At 44.5% G+C, this 18587-nt stretch overlaps 1 protein-coding gene across 1 annotated transcript in view; it reads left to right on the forward strand.

Moving 5' to 3' along the window:
• Positions 1-1729: 1729 nt before the first annotated feature.
• Positions 1730-18587, forward strand: part of gphna (gephyrin a) — a 66548-nt gene continuing 49690 nt past the window's right edge. Inside the window, exons 1-5 of the mRNA XM_083634007.1 lie at positions 1730-1807; positions 6441-6519; positions 8000-8057; positions 10568-10660; positions 16821-16915. Coding sequence (XP_083490133.1) covers positions 1744-1807; positions 6441-6519; positions 8000-8057; positions 10568-10660; positions 16821-16915 — 389 coding nt within the window. The 5' untranslated portion in view covers positions 1730-1743. The remainder of the gene's footprint in view (positions 1808-6440; positions 6520-7999; positions 8058-10567; positions 10661-16820; positions 16916-18587) is intronic.

Consider the following 18587-nt stretch of genomic DNA (forward strand, 5'->3'; position numbering starts at 1 on the left):
GTAGATTACTTCCTGTTGCAGTAATGTAGCATTTTTTAGACTTTTTTTGTAACCTCTCAGCATGAAAGAATAATGAGAATAATGAGGCCATGAATTTTTATTAATTTATTTTTTATTTATCCTTTATTTATCCAGGACATTGAGATATCTCTTCTTCCAGTGAGTCCTGGTCAAGAAAGCAGCACATAAAAACGGTTTCACGTGAATAAAATGGTACATAATGTAATGGTACTGTATTATGCTACCGTACGGCTACATAATACATAAAGGCTCACATAAAATTCTACATACAATACAAAAAGTCTCCATGGAGGAGGAGGTGATACAAGATGGGAGATAGCATCCCTATATCTCCATGGGAGATAGTAATGGTATCCGTATTGTAACACAGTTCATTTCAAGTCAAGGTCACATAAAACAGCAACATTTTTCCTTCAGGGCACTCCGTACAAGCCCTTTAAAGATAATCAAAGAAGGGAGTAGCCTACTTCTGATTGGAGAATGTTTGTGTATTATGCATTGCTCACTAATACTCTAATTATTGTACACTCCAGGTGCAGCAGCACAGCACAGTCGCAGCTACCTCTGAGGGCCCAGGGTGCACAGCAGACAGACAGAAGTTGCTGACAGACAGTGTGCAGACAGACAGAAGTTGCTGTCGGAGTGCAGACAGATTTGATTTGATTTGATTTATTTATTTAGACGGGACAATGCAAAATTAATGAACACAATAACCATGGAACAGATAAAAACATCTGGAACAGAGTGCATGCTGGCAGAGTGCAGACAGAGGTTGCTGTCAGAATGCAGACAGTCAGTGTGCAGACAGAGGTTGCTGTCAGAATGCAGACAGTCAGTGTGCAGACAGAGGTTGCTGTCAGTGCAGACAGTCAGTGTGCAGAGAGAGGTTGCTGTCAGAGTGCAGACAGTCAGTGTGCAGACAGAGGTTGCTGTCAAAGTGCAGACAGTCAGTGTGCAGACAGAGGTTGCTGTCAGAATGCAGACAGTCAGAGTGCAGACAGAGGTTGCTGTCAGAATGCAGACAGAGGTTGCTGTCAGTGCAGACAGTCAGTGTGCAGAGAGAGGTTACTGTCAGAGTGCAGGCAGAGGTTGCTGTCAGTGCAGACAGTCAGTGTGCAGAGAGAGGTTGCTGTCAGAGTGCAGACAGTCAGTGTGCAGACAGAGGTTGCTGTCAGAATGCAGACAGAGGTTGCTGTCAGTGCAGACAGTCAGTGTGCAGACAGAGGTTGCTGTCAGAGTGCAGACAGTCAGTGTGCAGAGAGAGGTTGCTGTCAGAGTGCAGACAGTCAGTGTGCAGACAGAGGTTGCTGTCAGAATGCAGACAGAGGTTGCTGTCAGTGCAGACAGTCAGTGTGCAGAGAGGTTGCTGTCAGAATGCAGACAGAGGTTGCTGTCAGTGCAGACAGTCAGTGTGCAGACAGAGGTTGCTGTCAGTGCACACAGTCAGTGTGCAGACAGAGGTTGCTGTCAGTGCAGACAGTCAATGTACAGACAGAGGTTGCTGTCAGAATGCAGACAGTCAGTGTGCAGACAGAGGTTGCTGTCAGAGTGCAGACAGGTTGCTCAGAGTGCAGATACTAAGACAGGGGTTGCTCTCAGAGAGTGCAGACAGACAGGTTGTTGTTAGAGTGCAGACAGAGGTTGCCTGTGCGGAGTCGGACCATAGACTGTGTGCGGACAGACAGGTTGCTGACTGAGTGCAGACAGACAGAGGTTGTAAACATGGCGGCGGACGGGATGGTGCTCACCAACCACGAGCAGCAGACCCGGGTGGGCATCCTGACGGGTGAGACACGCTGTGATAATGCACCATAACGCCTCGTCATATTGACCTTGTGGAGCTTTTGGCCACAGGTGACCTGTGCTTGTCGGTGTCACGATACGAGCTGTCTTCGCTGCAGAGCTAGCTAGCGTTAGCCATATGCTAACCGCTACCGTTGACTGTCATTGCTCAAACGTTAGCTGCCTGCCTTCTGACAGGTCGGACAGATGTGAAATAAGCATCTAACCAACGATAATAGGTGTTTTGTCGTTTTTGTTTATTGTATATGTGCATGCGGGAATTGGTCGTGCTATTTACTGTGATAGTGTTGAAGATATTTTGTCAGTGTCAAGTCAGACAGAATAAAAAATACTGGACCTCCGGTAAGGACTTTCAAAGTAACACATTAATTGACGAGTGTTGCGACGATTTGCAACATTGCTGCTTTTATTTTGACGACAGAATGTCCTTTCTTCCGAGCTGATTGTGTTCTTTGTGGCTAGCTTGATGCAGTTGACATTTTCTAGCAAGGTTAGCGTTAGCTCGGCTAGTTCACTACATCAGCTGCATTATTCATGTCCCTGCAGACCTGCTCTGTTGGGCGCTGTCGAAGCTGTTTTTACTCAAATAGATTTCGAGGCTCTTTTTGACCGCTGCAGGGGTTTAACTAACTAGCGCTATACGATAACAGTATTAGCCACAAATCGCAATTAGCAAGCAAGGCCAATGGGAAATGTATTGCATTCTGCAGTTGTTTTAGCTACAGCAGCTTAGCTGAGTGATGTTAGCCTCCGTGTCGTGCAGAGGAGCCACCAGCAGCCTGGACAGACCGCTGCTTTACCGCAGCAGCCTGGACAGACCGCTGCTTTACCACAGCAGCCTGGACAGACTGCTGCTTTACCACAGCAGCCTGGACAGACCGCTGCTTTACCACAGCAGCCTGGACAGACCGCTGCTTTACCACAGCAGCCTGGACAGACTGCTGCTTTACCACAGCAGCCTGGACAGACTGCTGCTTTACCACAGCAGCCTGGACAGACCGCTGCTTTACCACAGCAGCCTGGACAGACTGCTGCTTTACCACAGCAGCCTGGACAGACTGCTGCTTTACCACAGCAGCCTGGACAGACTGCTGCTTTACCGCAGCAGCCTGGGCAGACTGCTGCTTTACCACAGTAGCCTGGACAGACTGCTGCTTTACCACAGCATCCTGGACAGACTGCTGCTTTACCACAGCAGCCTGGACAGACAGCTGCTTTACCACAGCAGTCTGCCCAGGCTGCTGCTTTACCAGCAGCCTGGACAGACTGCTGCTTTACCACAGCAGCCTGGACAGACTGCTGCTTTACCACAGCAGCCTGGACAGACCGCTGCTTTACCACAGCAGCCTGGACAGACTGCTGCTTTACCTTTACTCACTGAACAGCAGGCCAGACGCCGCCTACTGGTTTACTAGTGGTTTTATTACTTTATTAGTTAGTCTGAACTCTGAAGTAATAATTACACTTCAGGGTTAAAGTGGGTGCATCTCATTGTAAAATTGGACTTCAAACAGCCCAAATCTGGCTTCAAAGTCAAACGGCCCAAATTGGGCTTCAAACGGCCCAAATTTCACGCGTGTCGGCCCATATCGGCCTGGCCTGCTTGGTATCTAATGCCCGGCCTGAATTATGATCCCAGTCCGCCCCTGTTTTTAACTATATCGCCCAGCCCTACTCATGATATAATATACAGTCTCTAGTGTATGATTCAACTTTTCCCATGTTCTAATCTAGTGTAAAAAAGCAAACAAACTGAAAAAATAAAAGAAAAAAATAAACAAAAATCGCAATAAATCGTAATATCGAATCGCAATAATCGTAGAATCGCAATACTTAAGAATCGCAATATAAATCGAATCGGCACCCAAGAATCATGATAGTATCGAATCGGGAGATAAGTGAATCGCCACAGCCCTATTGGCCATGTTAGCCATCGTTCAGACATGATATATTAGCTGCTGACATTTTGTCATATTCATTTTGGAGCGGAAGCAGGCATACTGGCTTCATTCAGTCAAAGTGGCCTAACCCTAACCGGGTCAGGTCCCCTTGCTTGGATCATGGCCATTTTCGAACTCTACCTTCACTTTGATTTCAACTACACACCTGTAAAGTTTCATGACTGCATCTTGCAAAAAAAATTACGCTATCGTGTTCACAAAATCTGTCCACAGGCACAGACAGACAGACATATAAACACTAGGGATGCACCGATCGATCGGCACGTGACCGGAAATGGCCGATTTCCACATGATCGCCCTCGACCGGTGATCTGCGCCGGTCACTCTAAATAGCCGATTCTGTGAGCCGATTTTCACGTGACTTGCGCGCACCCGAAAGCAGCGAGACCGAGACGGATGAGTTGCAGCCAAAACAAAAGCAGCCACTACACACATGCCACAGCATGTCTTTGTCGGTGTGGACATTTTTCACCGTCAGTGAAGACGATACAAAGCTTGCAGTTTGTCAAACATGCAAGTCGAAAATAAGCCGCGGAGGGGCAGGGTAGGTTGGAGTCCACTCCAGTCTGAGCGGCTTGCTTCACCTCACTGGCCCCTCTTCCCTGACCAGCTGCAGTCCACATCACCGCTGCCTGCTGCTGCTGCTGCTGCTATCTGTCAGTCACATTGTAACGTGGATACAGGAGAGGACTATTTGTTTTCGTATTGCGAATAAAACGACGAACATAATAATAAAACGCATCGGACCAGTGTGCAAGGTTTTCTGTGCGAGAAGATTTTTTTTTTCGAAAGGCAGATTTAAAAAAACGGACTCTGTGTGTAAACTACGATATTCAAACTGAGTCAACTCAAACTAATTTCCTCATCTAGGCTACTCAATAACAGCCAAATCCACAACTGTAGAGTGGGCATGGCTTCGAAGGTCTCTGGGCTCCAGACCTAGGCTATAAACTCCTTGTCCATGGATAACATTTTGACGTTTATTTATTTTATTTTATTCGTTTATTTGGCAGGGACATATACAAAAAAAACATTAAACACCATAGGGGAAGATATGCTTTGTAACAGATTCAGCCATAGGCTACTTTCCATCTGAAGCCCCTGTTCTGTTGCACCTTTTTTCTTTTTGAAAAGTAAATGCATGATAGCTGTGGGATATACTGGAATTAATTGTTTTATATTCATTGTATTTACACAAAAAAGAAAAGCTCTGTCCAGTAACCTGGAACACTTATTTTGAGATGTTTTTGAGTGAGATCGTCCTACCTCATGCAAATGATAAGAAATGTGACATGAATCTTAATTTTCTATTAAAGCAAAGTAAAAAAAAAAAAAAAAAAACGTAAAAAAAAATAACCCGTCAATTATTGTTCTTAGAAAGAAAATCGGAATCAGCCAAAATCGGTATCGGCAAGTCAGACTATTCAAAAATCGGAAATCGGAACCGGCCAAGAAAATGGCAATCGGTGCATCTCTAATAAACACCAAAGTACTCAAAATGGCTTCTGTGGTAGTTACCACTACAATAGGTCTCTCCAGGACCACATTTTGCCATGATGTCACACACACACACACACACACACACACACACACACACACACACACACACACACACACACACACACACACACACACACACACACACACACACACACACACACACACACAAGGTGAAAACACTAGCTATACCAGCCCCGCTGATGAGTTCATCACATCACAGGATCCTATGTTAATAAGCCACCAGCCGAATTTGAACGATGATGAACGTCGCAAAGTATATAAATTTAGGTTTGACAGCCATGACAAAACTCATGAGATTTCATTATTTTTTAGAGTGTACTTTCTCCCGCGGACTGTGTGGGCGTGTCCAGTCTACAGCAGGGAAATTTCTGTCTCTCGGAGAGCGCGAGAGAGAGGGGGGGGAGGGAAATGGAGAAAGAAAGAAAGAGAGATGAGTGCACACACCGTGTGTGTGTGTGTGTGTGTGTGTGTGTGTTCGCGCGTTGCTCCGCGGCTCCTGAGAGGAAGAGATCTCTGTCCGTTCTTTGCCCCCACAGCGTGTCTGTCTCCCACTCTGTGCTCTCTCTCTCGGGACGAGAGAGAGAGAGAGAGAGAGAGAGAGAGAGAGAGAGAGAGAGAGAGAGAGAGAGAGAGAGAGAGAGAGAGAGAGAGAGAGAGAGAGAGAGAGAGAGAGAGAGAGAGAGAGAGCGCCTGAAACCCGACACCTTGCTAATCTCATAAGCATAGCGCTTGGCAGACGGCACACAGAGTGAGAGGGAGACGGACAGCGAGGGAGCGCTGTCACTGGGGGCAAAGAACGGACTTGCCATAGGTGGGTGCGGATTGCGCGCGTGTACAAAGGTTATATAGAGCTTATGACGTCATAAGCTCCTGCGTTTTAGCACCTCGCGCACTGCTGTCTTCAATGAGGAAGTACTTTGTAGAATCTTGTAGAAAAGTGGCGATTTTAAGGCTTTGGGTTGAAAGTAATGTATAATAATTTCGGAGGCACAAAATTACTAACATAAGACCCTAAATAACATAGTTAGAAACGTTTTTGTGGATTTTGGTTTCCAGGGACTTTAACCCTGCTTGCCTGCATTATACTCTAGTTGTGCTGTTATTAATTTATAACCTTAATCCTCTCCTCTCCAGTCAGTGACAGCTGTTTCAAGAACTTGGCTGAGGATAGGAGTGGAGTCAACTTAAAGGACCTGGTCCATGACCCCTCACTGTGAGTGTATGCACAGCCACACACACATGCACGCACGCACAAACACACACATGCACGCACACACACACTCTCTAGGGCTGGGTATCGGTACTCGATACCTTTATGGTATTGACATGGTATGGTATCAACACTAGCGGGAGAATTCTCCCATGCACTCCCGCAAATAAGTAATGTTATGCGCAGCAAGGTTCACAAACATATAACATCTTACCGAGAGGGAGAGAGAGAACATCCATGATTGCTAACAGCTAGCTATGCTAATAACATGCATGCATGTAAACAGCCGTGTGATTAGTGAGAACGTCAGTAAAATAAGGAGAGAGCTGCAGGTGCTTATGTAGAACTAGTGCACGTTTAAGTGCACAGTGAGTAATGACGCGCTGTGAGATTAACAAGGTTGTTAGCAGATAAAACACTGTCGCAGCTGCCAGCAGCAGCACATCCAGGCTCCTAGGTAGTCTGTCACATGACACCTTCATGGTCCCTAGATAAAGTCTGCAGATGCACATTACCTCGCCTCTCTCTCAAAAAAAGAAGCGTCACGTGAGTGTGGCCTTTAAGGCCATCTGTCGCTACAACAGAAATAAACGGGGTGTATCATTGTATTACTCGACAGACATGTAACTAACTTTGCAGTCTGAGCCATCTTCTATGTGCTGTAAAACACAGTGCAGTTTCTATTTTTCTGGTGTTTCTTTTTACATGTTTGGGACAGGCAAATGTCTCAAAATGTTTATTTTTTTGAAAGATAATTGTATTTCAAATTGTTTTATTTATTTAGTTTTTAATATATTTTAAATTGTAATATATTTCATGTATTTTAGTCTGTGATATGTGAAACCGTGGTATTTTTGTCCAAGGTTATCATACCGTCAAAAACTCATGCAGCACATCCCTAGTAGATACCATTTGTTTATTATATCGCAATCGCAAATCGCAATATAGTCCACCATAATCGCTAATCGCACCTTTCTCCCAAATCGTGCAGCACTTGGTACTGGTATTGTAATTTTTTAAACCATACCAAGCCCTAACAGGCACACATAGACACTGTGGAGCGTGCCTTCATTCAGAAACCACGCCCAAAACGGGGGAATACACAAACTCCCGTCCAATCCTGGCATTCTCCTATGTCACGTGCATGGTCGGGTGTTGCAGACAAAGATCGTATATACGGAAGATGAACACTCCAACTTACTTCATTGACAGCAACATCCACATTTTCCTTCTCGCCAATCCTCAATGGCTTCCTTGTTTTGCTCGGGAGTACAAAAAAACTTTAACTGGTGATTTTTTTACATTTGTTGTCTGCGCAGCCCACCACCACACAACAGCTTTTAGCTATGTTTAATTCAAGGAAAATGACGCTGGTGTGTGGAAGTGAACGGAGAGCTTTCCCCCGTGATGGGCGTGGCCTATTTCATGCAGTGTCTCTATACACACGCTTCACTCTAGCTGTGTGACTTATCTCCTCCCACAGGTTGGGCGGAGTTATATCAGCCTACAAGATCGTTCCAGATGAGATGGATGAAATCAAGGTACGTGCTGTAATGCAACTACAGTGTTTCCTATAGTGTTTGTATAGTACTCAGTAGCACTGACAATGTGCAGATTTGTCATTAATTGCAGGCTATTTGGGCCAAGGCCAAGATGCATGGAAGTAACACAAACACTCAGTTGAGTAACACTTCTTCAATGTGTCCTGAGCACGTATCAGGACCAGTGGGCTAGCTCTGGGGTTTTCAGAGGAAGCCGCGGAAGTGATCCTGAAAGCTGTAGTTCCTTGAATGGCCACGTGAGGCAGGACCCGGAAGTGGCGTCGTTCCTGTTCGCCCCCGTGTTAAAATGCCCCACTTTCTAACAGTGCATGTTTACAGTTTGGACTCAAACACGTTTTTTGGTCTATATAGCTAATTTCATCCTTCATAACAACTGTAGGAGGCTGAATTGTTATATTGCTCGCCCGTTTAGGTGTTTAGAGTAGGGATGCACGATATGGATTTTTACAGCCGATACGATAACCGATAAATATATGCTTCTCCTGGCCGATAACCAATACGATAAACCGATAATTATTTCAAGTTTAACTCAACTTGACAGCATTTATAAGTAATTGATTATCTCTGCCAGGCAAATGGCGGAGGAGATCATGTTTTTGGACGGGTGCGTGTGTGTCTGTCTGTGTGTTCCTCCTGTAGCTCAGAAACCAGCTACCAAACTTGATAGGTACGTCCCACGCTTATGCGCATATTTGTAGTGAGCAATGCCCATTGGCCAGGCGTTTAAAACCCAAATTAAAACGCCCTGGCCTTTTTATATATATTTTTTATTTTGAGCGCAGCGGTGTGTGGGAGCGGGTGAAATCTGTATCGAGCGTAGGGCTGCCACGATTAGTCGACTAGTCGCGATGACGTCGATGACCAAAATCGTCGCCGACGTATTTGGTAGTCGACGTCATCGCATGTTTTTTTTTGCTGAAAAAAGAAAAAAACGTTTGTTTTGTTTCCCTGAAGCTGCTGCCTGCGATGGCCTCACTGGCTGGCCTGGCCTCCAGGCGTCTCTGTCCTGTCTTTGATGCACATGCGCAGTACCCATCACCCGGGGAAAACGTGACATCACCGTGACCAGAAAAACAAGCAGCTTGTGTCTAGCCGTCCTCATACGTCCAAAGTGTGGGAGAATTTCACCCACAATAATGTGAAATGCAAAATCTGCTAAATAAGCTGAACTCTCTTATCATGGCAGCACGAGTATGATGCCCGAGCATCTCAAAGGGAAGCACGTTGTGGCGAATGCAGACGATGATGGAGATAAAGGCTAATTAGCTTGTTAGCTCACTGCCAACCGCAACGTTAAGTTTGAGCTACTAACGTTAGCTATAGGCTATTAACGTTAAAAGCCTTGCTGTAACGTTGTCATCATAGCAACGTTAAGCTTGTGTTGCTGACGGGAATACTGGAAACCTCATTTTACTCCGCAGTTTGCACTCTACTTACGACATTTAATAATGTGTCTGATGCCTGAGAAGAGTGCTGAAACTATTTATTTTAGTTGATATTTTGGTTGCATACATAGTGAATAGTTTTTGGTTCCATTTCCATTCCACGTAGTAGTGCCCTAATTTTATTTTGCATTATTCATTCAATGGATAGTACATATTTCATTGCACTATATGTTTTCAATTTCAATGTGTACTATTTTGCAGTTTTGCAATTTGCACTATATTACATTTATTACATGCAAGTACATTGATGCAAGAAATAAATATGCTGCTACATGCTCTAAACCTTAAAGTTCATGAAAAGATTATTTTTTAGTGAATTATCATCTTAATTGTCTTTATCTTTAGTTGGCACATGCTTAAAACAACTTGAGCTAAATTTAGAAGCTGATGACAGCTAAATCAGAGCGATTGAGTAATTGTGCGATAGCTGCAATTTATGATCGATTACTCGACTAATCGTTGAAATAATCGGTGACTTGTCGACTATCAAAATAATCGTTTGTGGCAGCCCTAATCGAGCGGGGAGCGGTCTGGAGCAGAGCGGCCGTGAGCGATGGAGCGGGAAACAGGAGGCGAGGCGTAATGATGCTTCAAGGCTGTGTAAAAAGGGTTTGAGAGAGAGAGAGAGAGTGAGATGAGAGAGAGAGAGATGAGAGAGAGGAGAGAGAGAAGAGAGAGAGAGAGAGAGAGAGAGAGAGAGAGAGAGAGAGAGAGAGAGAGAGAGAGAGAGAGAGAGAGAGAGAGAGAGACGGACGGACGGACGGACCTAATCCTCTCAGCTTCCATTTACATGTATCCCCGGTAAAATCACCAGTGGATAAAACCATAAAAAAAGTGAGTAAATAAATACTACTACTACTACTAATAATATCCATGCCCATGTCCAGGGGGTCCGCGGACCCCACTTTGGGAACCACGGGCTTATGCTATCCAATAGCGTTTCAGACCTCCCTGCTGTCCCATAGTATTCCTGGTCTAATTTGTTTGTTGTTGTTGTTGTTTGTTGTGGTATGTGTGCGTGTGCGTGTGCCTACATATGTATAGGAAACTCTGTTGGACTGGTGTGACGAGCAGGAGCTGAATCTCATCCTCACTACAGGAGGAACTGGCTTTGCTCCCCGAGATGTTACGCCTGAGGTACGCACACGTCTAACACTGACCACAAAACACACTGAACACAAAACACACTGACCACAACATGTCACTCACACCAGTAGCCTGTACTACGAAGCTATCTTAACAGATCCGCGATAAGTCCCTTTGATCTGGTTTGACTGAACAGGATCAAAGCTATCTAGTTAACCGATACTACGACGCTGGTTTTCTACTCGATAACTGAAGCTGGCTTTATCTGGGATCTGCCTGTGCACGCGCACGTTTTTCGCTCGTGCACAGGCGCGCGTCCACGCGAAAGAGGTGCGCTAGCCAATCACATTATGAACAGCTGAGTTGATCCACGCCCACACCCATTTCCTCATTCAATGAAAGCGCAGTGCGTGATCAGAGTTTTAGCGGATATTTAATGTAACCTATGTCAGAATGAAAATCCGCGTTGGATATACCGGTAATCTGCTGAAGGACTGCTAAAGCTGCCGCTTGTATTCACATCAGTCATTTGATTTACTTTGATCAGCGATTTCTGTCCCCTAAATGTGTAATCTCAGCCTATAAATTTCCACAATCTGTAAACCTATTTAGACCATAGATTTAGAAACGCATGCTCAATGAATAATGATCTCTATCACTCATTATGTGTGTAGTTGCACTGATCGAATAATTAATATATAAAATAATGATAATGCTGATGCCTAATATAAAAGAGAAAACTGCTGAACTGAATTGAGACGATGCGGGCATAGTTTTCATTGATAAAAACTAGCCTATTTTTGCTCATATATTGGCATACAGCCTACAGGACACAGTTCCAGCTGAAACATGCAAGAATTGCCTGCATATTTAGTAGCCTATTGGGGCTATCCCATATTTATCCCATATCTATATTATATGTAGGCTATAGGCTTTTCTGGCATGTAGGAGAATATCACCCTCACTCCATTTGAGGCTCTGTGTATGATATGCGCTGCGTGATTAATAGTGATCATATTTCTCCACGCATCGTTGAGCTGTTAACACATTCACTGCCAGCCGTTTTTTTTTTACTGTAGGTAGCTTCTGCCAGAGGTTTTTTTTGAGGATTCTGGCTCATTTTACAAGAGCCGAGGATTATTTTCTGCTTGGACTTTGTGAACACAAAGTTCACAAAAGTACTAATAGAATGTGTGCTTTCTCTGTCTAAAAGAGTTAGTTTGTAGAGTTAGTAGTTATGTAGATATTAGCCGTTGAGTACAGCATGGTTTCAGCGTCTGAGACTAAAAGCTGAGATAATCGCAGTTTTGTGAAATTCAATCAAACAGGCAGAACAGTCACTTTAACCATTTATTTTTGGCATCAGTGAGAGATCAGACATCTAAACAATATAGTTCTGAACGCCCTCTCCTTCAAACTCCTCCCTCCGTGGGCGTGTCTGGTGGCTTTCAGCAGCGTTTGTCACAAGCGAGTTTCTACTGCCTGTGACTGTCTGAGCAGTGAGCAGCCTCCCTCCCTGGCGGCTCACTGGTGGATGGGGCTCACTCGTTTCTTGGGTTTGAGAGCTTTGATGAAGCTTTGTGCGATTCTAGGCTTTATGCTGCGTGTTTCAAAGTGTGTTTTCCACCCAGTCTATTTTTGGAACCCCCCACCGTTGTGCGCCCGTGTGCACCAGCGTGAAAGCGTTTTCGCCTACAGTATGAGAATGAGGCTCGTTCGTTTCTGGTTTTTCGGTTGAGCTCAGCTGCAATGAAGCTGCCTGCGTGCGATTGTGGGCTTTCTGCCGTGTTTCAAAGTGTGTTTCACCCATAATCTATTATGCAAATATGCAATCCCCCACCGCCAGCTCCCAGCGCGATAATGCGCGAAAGCGAAAGCGTTTTCGCCAATCCATTTTACAGTATGAGAGAATGGTTTCCTCGCGCGTTCCCCTGCAGTTTTGGCTGGCTTTTTCTAGTCTGGAGAGCACTGTCGCCACTTAGTGGGTCGGTGGAATGGGTTGTACACGTTCGGTGGCTCCAATATTTTTATAGGAGACGTGGGGGGCGTTGATCCACGTCCCACCGTTTTTTTTTTTAAAGACGAGATATCTCGTCATTGGCAGTCAACCGTTGGATTTTGTAAGCCGAGATATCTCGTCAATGGCAGTGAACGTGTTAAGACATAAAGTGGTAAGTAGGCTTAATTTAATTATGTAGCCTACAGAGCCACAAATGTTTTTCTTGTTATATTCTCAGTTGACTGCAATCTATTTTTCATATGGCGATCTTATATGAATGGTGAGTGACTCCAGAGAGCCGATTATATGGGTCTGTCATGGATTTTGATCTTATCCTCTGAAGCTAACCTGGTCGCGACCAGGTTAGCTTTGCAGCGTCAGTTGCCATGGTGATTGAAAGTTAACTTGCTTTGTAGTACGGCTAAACCAGGTTTAAACTCAAACTTACTCGGATAAGGCATTAAACTAGCTTCGTAGTACAGGCTACTGAGGTACATACAGTACACGTCTAACACTGACCACAAAACACACTGAACACAACATGTCACTGAGGTACATACAGTACACGTCTAACACTGACCACAAAACACACTGAACACAACATGTCACTCATGCCTGAGGTACATACAGTACACGTCTAACACTGACCACAAAACACACTGAACACAACATGTCACTCACACCTGAGGTACATACAGTACACGTCTAACACTGACCACAAAACACACTGAACACAACATGTCACTCACACCTGAGGTACATACAGCACACGTCTAACACTGACCACAAAACACACTGAACACAACATGTCTAACACTGACCACAAAACACACTGAACACAACATGTCTAACACTGACCACAAAACACACTGAACACAACATGTCTAACACTGACCACAAAACACACTGAACACAACATGTCTAACACTGACCACAAAACACACTGAACACAACATGTCTAACACTGACCACTAGGGGTGTCACAATATATCGTCCCACGAAATTTCGCGATAGTAAAACGTCACGATATGTATCGTTGAGATGAAATCTCATATCGAAAAAAAAAAAAAAAAAAAAAAAAAAATTTTTTTTTTTTTTTTTCAAAAAATAGACTAAGAAACGTCTTTGTTTGTTGAAGTTCAATGTGTGGAAAGTAGTTCAGTTGAACAAGTCTCTGAAGAGACACATGAGAAGTTATACAGGAGAGAAACCATTCAATTGAGTTTCTGGCAAAACTGTTTACTTGACAGGAAAAACTGAAGATGCATAAAAAATAGATTAAGAAGTCTTGTTGTTTGAGTTTGAAGAAAAACTGAAGATGCATAATGAGAATTTATACTGCTGAGAAACCTTTTAGTTCAAAGTAAATCTAAGTGATGGTGTAACTCATTCTATTTCAAGATAAGCCTTATCTCCAATCTCATGTTTTTTCTAGTTGTTATTGTAATAACAATTTCCCACAACAGCATGTTTTGTATTTGTGCATTTCAAATAAAATACTACTTTTCCAGTCATATATTGTCATTATTCAAGTTTAAAAAAATATTGTTAAAATCGTATCGTATCGTATCGTTATTGTGAACCCAGTATCGTGATACGTATCGTATCGTGAACTGAGTGTATCGTGACACCCCTACTGACCACAAAACACACTGAACACAACATGTTACTCACACCTGAGGTACATACAGTACACGTCTAACACTGACCACAAAACACACTGAACACAACATGTTACTCACACCTGAGGTACATACAGTACACGTCTAACACTGACCACAAAACACACTGAACACGAAGCTGGTCAGAGGAAGCATGGTGCTAGTCTCGGCTCTCCCAGATCGGCAGAGGGTGGTGCAGCTACCAGGGCAGCCAATAGGGCAGCATGGGGATAAATTGGCCAAATATAATTGGGGAGAAAATGGGGAAGAATCAGGAAAAAAACACGGAACACGAAACACACTGACTGAGACATCATGCCTGAGGTATGTACACGTCTAACACTGACCACAAAACACACTGACTGAGACATCATGCCTGAGGTATGTACACGTCTAACACTGACCATAAAACACACTGACTGAGACATCATGTCTGAGGTACACACACGTCTAACACTGACCATAAAACACACTGACTGAGACATCATGTCTGAGGTATGTACACGTCTAACACTGACCATAAAACACACTGACCGTGACATCATGCCTGAGGTATGCACACGTCTAACACTGACCATAAAACACACTGACCGTGACATCATGCCTGAGGTATGTACACGTCTAACACTGACCATAAAACACACTGACTGAGACATCATGTCTGAGGTATGTACACGTCTAACACTGACCATAAAACACACTGACCGTGACATCATGCCTGAGGTATGCACACGTCTAACACTGACCATAAAACACACTGACCGTGACATCATGCCTGAGGTATGTACACGTCTAACACTGACCATAAAACACACTGACTGAGACATCATGCCTGAGGTACACACACGTCTAACACTGACCATAAAACACACTGACTGAGACATCATGCCTGAGGTACGCACACGTCTAACACTGACCATAAAACACACTGACTGAGACATCATGCCTGAGGTACACACACGTCTAACACTGACCATAAAACACACTGACTGAGACATCATGCCTGAGGTACACACACGTCTAACACTGACCATAAAACACACTGACTGAGACATCATGCCTGAGGTATGTACACGTCTAACACTGACCATAAAACACACTGACTGAGACATCATGCCTGAGGTATGTACACGTCTAACACTGACCATAAAACACACTGACTGAGACATCATGCCTGAGGTATGTACACGTCTAACACTGACCATAAAACACACTGACTGAGACATCATGCCTGAGGTACACACACGTCTAACACTGACCATAAAACACACTGACTGAGACATCATGCCTGAGGTATGTACACGTCTAACACTGACCATAAAACACACTGACTGAGACATCATGCCTGAGGTATGCACACGTCTAACACTGACCATAAAACACACTGACTGAGACATCATGCCTGAGGTATGTACACGTCTAACACTGACCATAAAACACACTGACTGAGACATCATGCCTGAGGTACACACACATCTAACACTGACCATAAAACACACTGACTGAGACATCATGCCTGAGGTACACACACATCTAACACTGACCATAAAACACACTGACTGAGACATCATGCCTGAGGTATGCACACATCTAACACTGACCATAAAACACACTGACTGAGACATCATGCCTGAGGTACACACACATCTAACACTGACCATAAAACACACTGACTGAGACATCATGCCTGAGGTATGTACACGTCTAACACTGACCATAAAACACACTGACTGAGACATCATGCCTGAGGTATGCACACGTCTAACACTGACCATAAAACACACTGACTGAGACATCATGCCTGAGGTATGCACACGTCTAACACTGACCATAAAACACACTGACTGAGACATCATGCCTGAGGTATGTACACGTCTAACACTGACCATAAAACACACTGACTGAGACATCATGCCTGAGGTACGCACACGTCTAACACTGACCATAAAACACACTGACTGAGACATCATGCCTGAGGTACACACACGTCTAACACTGACCATAAAACACACTGACTGAGACATCATGCCTGAGGTATGTACACGTCTAACACTGACCATAAAACACACTGACTGAGACATCATGCCTGAGGTATGTACACGTCTAACACTGACCATAAAACACACTGACTGAGACATCATGCCTGAGGTATGTACACGTCTAACACTGACCATAAAACACACTGACTGAGACATCATGCCTGAGGTACGCACGTCTAACACTGACCACAAAACACACTGACTGAGACATCATGCCTGAGGTACGCACGTCTAACACTGACCACAAAACACACTGAAACCAAAGAAACAAATTCAAACGCTACTTCCTGTCTAGTTATTTTGGTAAAAATAAAAAGTGACGTATAGGATAAAGCTACCATTTACAAAGGCTTGGTTCAGGGCATTCCCTGCCTACCAACACGAGAGTTGCAAGTTCAAGCCCCCGTGTTACCTCAGGCTTGGTCACATGTTCCTACAGACACAATTGGCCATGTCTGGTGGGAAGCCAGTGGGGTTTGAGCGCCTCCTACAGACCAGTGTTTGTGTTGCAGGCCACCAGAGAGGTGATAGAGAGAGAGGCTCCAGGAATGGCTCTGGCCATGCTGATGGGATCGCTCAACGTTACACCGCTAGGCATGCTGTCCAGGTAAACACCTCTTCTTCTCTTCTTTTCCTTATAGTCTCTCTATTAGAGGTCTGTCTAATTCTAACCAGACTAGTACGGGTGTCCAAAAACAAATCCACTCATGTAACAATCACAATTCTTATCTTCACGATTCTGAATCAATTCACAACTCTCAAGCATTTTTTTAAACAAATTTTTCTTGAAGTCACTGAGAGAACTGAGAAATACTAAAGGTGCGTTCACACCGACCTATTAAAGTTTTTCACTGGCATCGAGTTTACATACAAAGTCAATGCAATTGAGCGTATATTCGCCCAGGAGAAAAATCGCTGGGCGTCCGAGCGACAGAGACAGAGCGATAGGGCGAAAATTGGCTGCCGTGTGAGAGAGAGTCAAGGATCACACTGGCTTGCAACAAACCGCTGGTTTATTGTGTGGCAACAAACCACATTGATAGCTGATTGACAGGCTGACAGCTGACATGAAGTGAAGTCTGTACTACCGGTATAGAGCTCGCGTTAGGAGCACGCTGATAGGCTTAGCTTGTAAACAACTACGGTGGCTCGGAGTGGACAAACATCATGACATTGCGTAACGTTATAGCCCCCAGATGTCCGTGAATTCATGTGCCTGTTGACGAGCGATTCAAACACAGCGACAGAGCGATTCCAAAGGGTTGAATCGAGAGACAGAGCGAAAAATAAATATCTCGGTGTGAACACAGCTTCAGACATTTTTATTTGTGCAAATTTAGCATGAATAAATGCTACCTTTTGTCTTGTTTGCCTTTGTGTGTGCTGTGTTTACATTATTGCGGTGTGCGCTATGCTACTCTGCTCTAACCAGTTTAACTCTATCCAGGCCGGTGTGTGCTATGCTACTCTGCTCTAACCGGTTTAACTCTATCCAGGCCGGTGTGTGCTATGCTACTCTGCTTTAACCGGTTTAACTCTATCCAGGCCGGTGTGTGCTATCCTACTCTGCTCTAACCGGTTTAACTCTATCCAGGCCGGTGTGTGCTATCCTACTCTGCTTTAACCGGTTTAACTCTATCCAGGCCGGTGTGTGCTATCCTACTCTGCTCTAACTGGTTTAACTCTATCCAGGCCAGTGTGTGCTATCCTACTCTGCTTTAACCGGTTTAACTCTATCCAGGCCGGTGTGTGCTATCCTACTCTGCTCTAACTGGTTTAACTCTATCCAGGCCAGTGTGTGCTATCCTACTCTGCTTTAACCGGTTTAACTCTATCCAGCCCGGTGTATGGTATCCTACTCTGCTCTAACCGGTTTAACTCTATCCAGGCCGGTGTGTGGTATCCTACTCTGCTCTAACCGGTTTAACTCTATCCAGGCCGGTGTGTGCTATCCTACTCTGCTTTAACCGGTTTAACTCTATCCAGGCCGGTGTGTGCTATGCTACTCTGCTCTAACTGGTTTAACTCTATCCAGGCCGGTGTGTGCTATGCTACTCTGCTCTAACTGGTTTAACTCTATGCAGGCCGGTGTGTGCTATGCTACTCTGCTCTAACCGGTTTAACCCTATCCAGGCTGGTGTGTGCTATGCTACTCTGCTCTAACCGGTTTAACTCTATCCAGGCCGGTGTGTGCTATCCTACTCTGCTTTAACCGGTTTAACTCTATCCAGGCCAGTGTGTGCTATGCTACTCTGCTCTAACTGGTTTAACTCTATCCA

Source organism: Poromitra crassiceps (assembly GCF_964638095.1).
Source record: "Poromitra crassiceps genome assembly, chromosome: 3".
In the NCBI taxonomy this organism is placed as follows: domain Eukaryota; kingdom Metazoa; phylum Chordata; class Actinopteri; order Beryciformes; family Melamphaidae; genus Poromitra; species Poromitra crassiceps.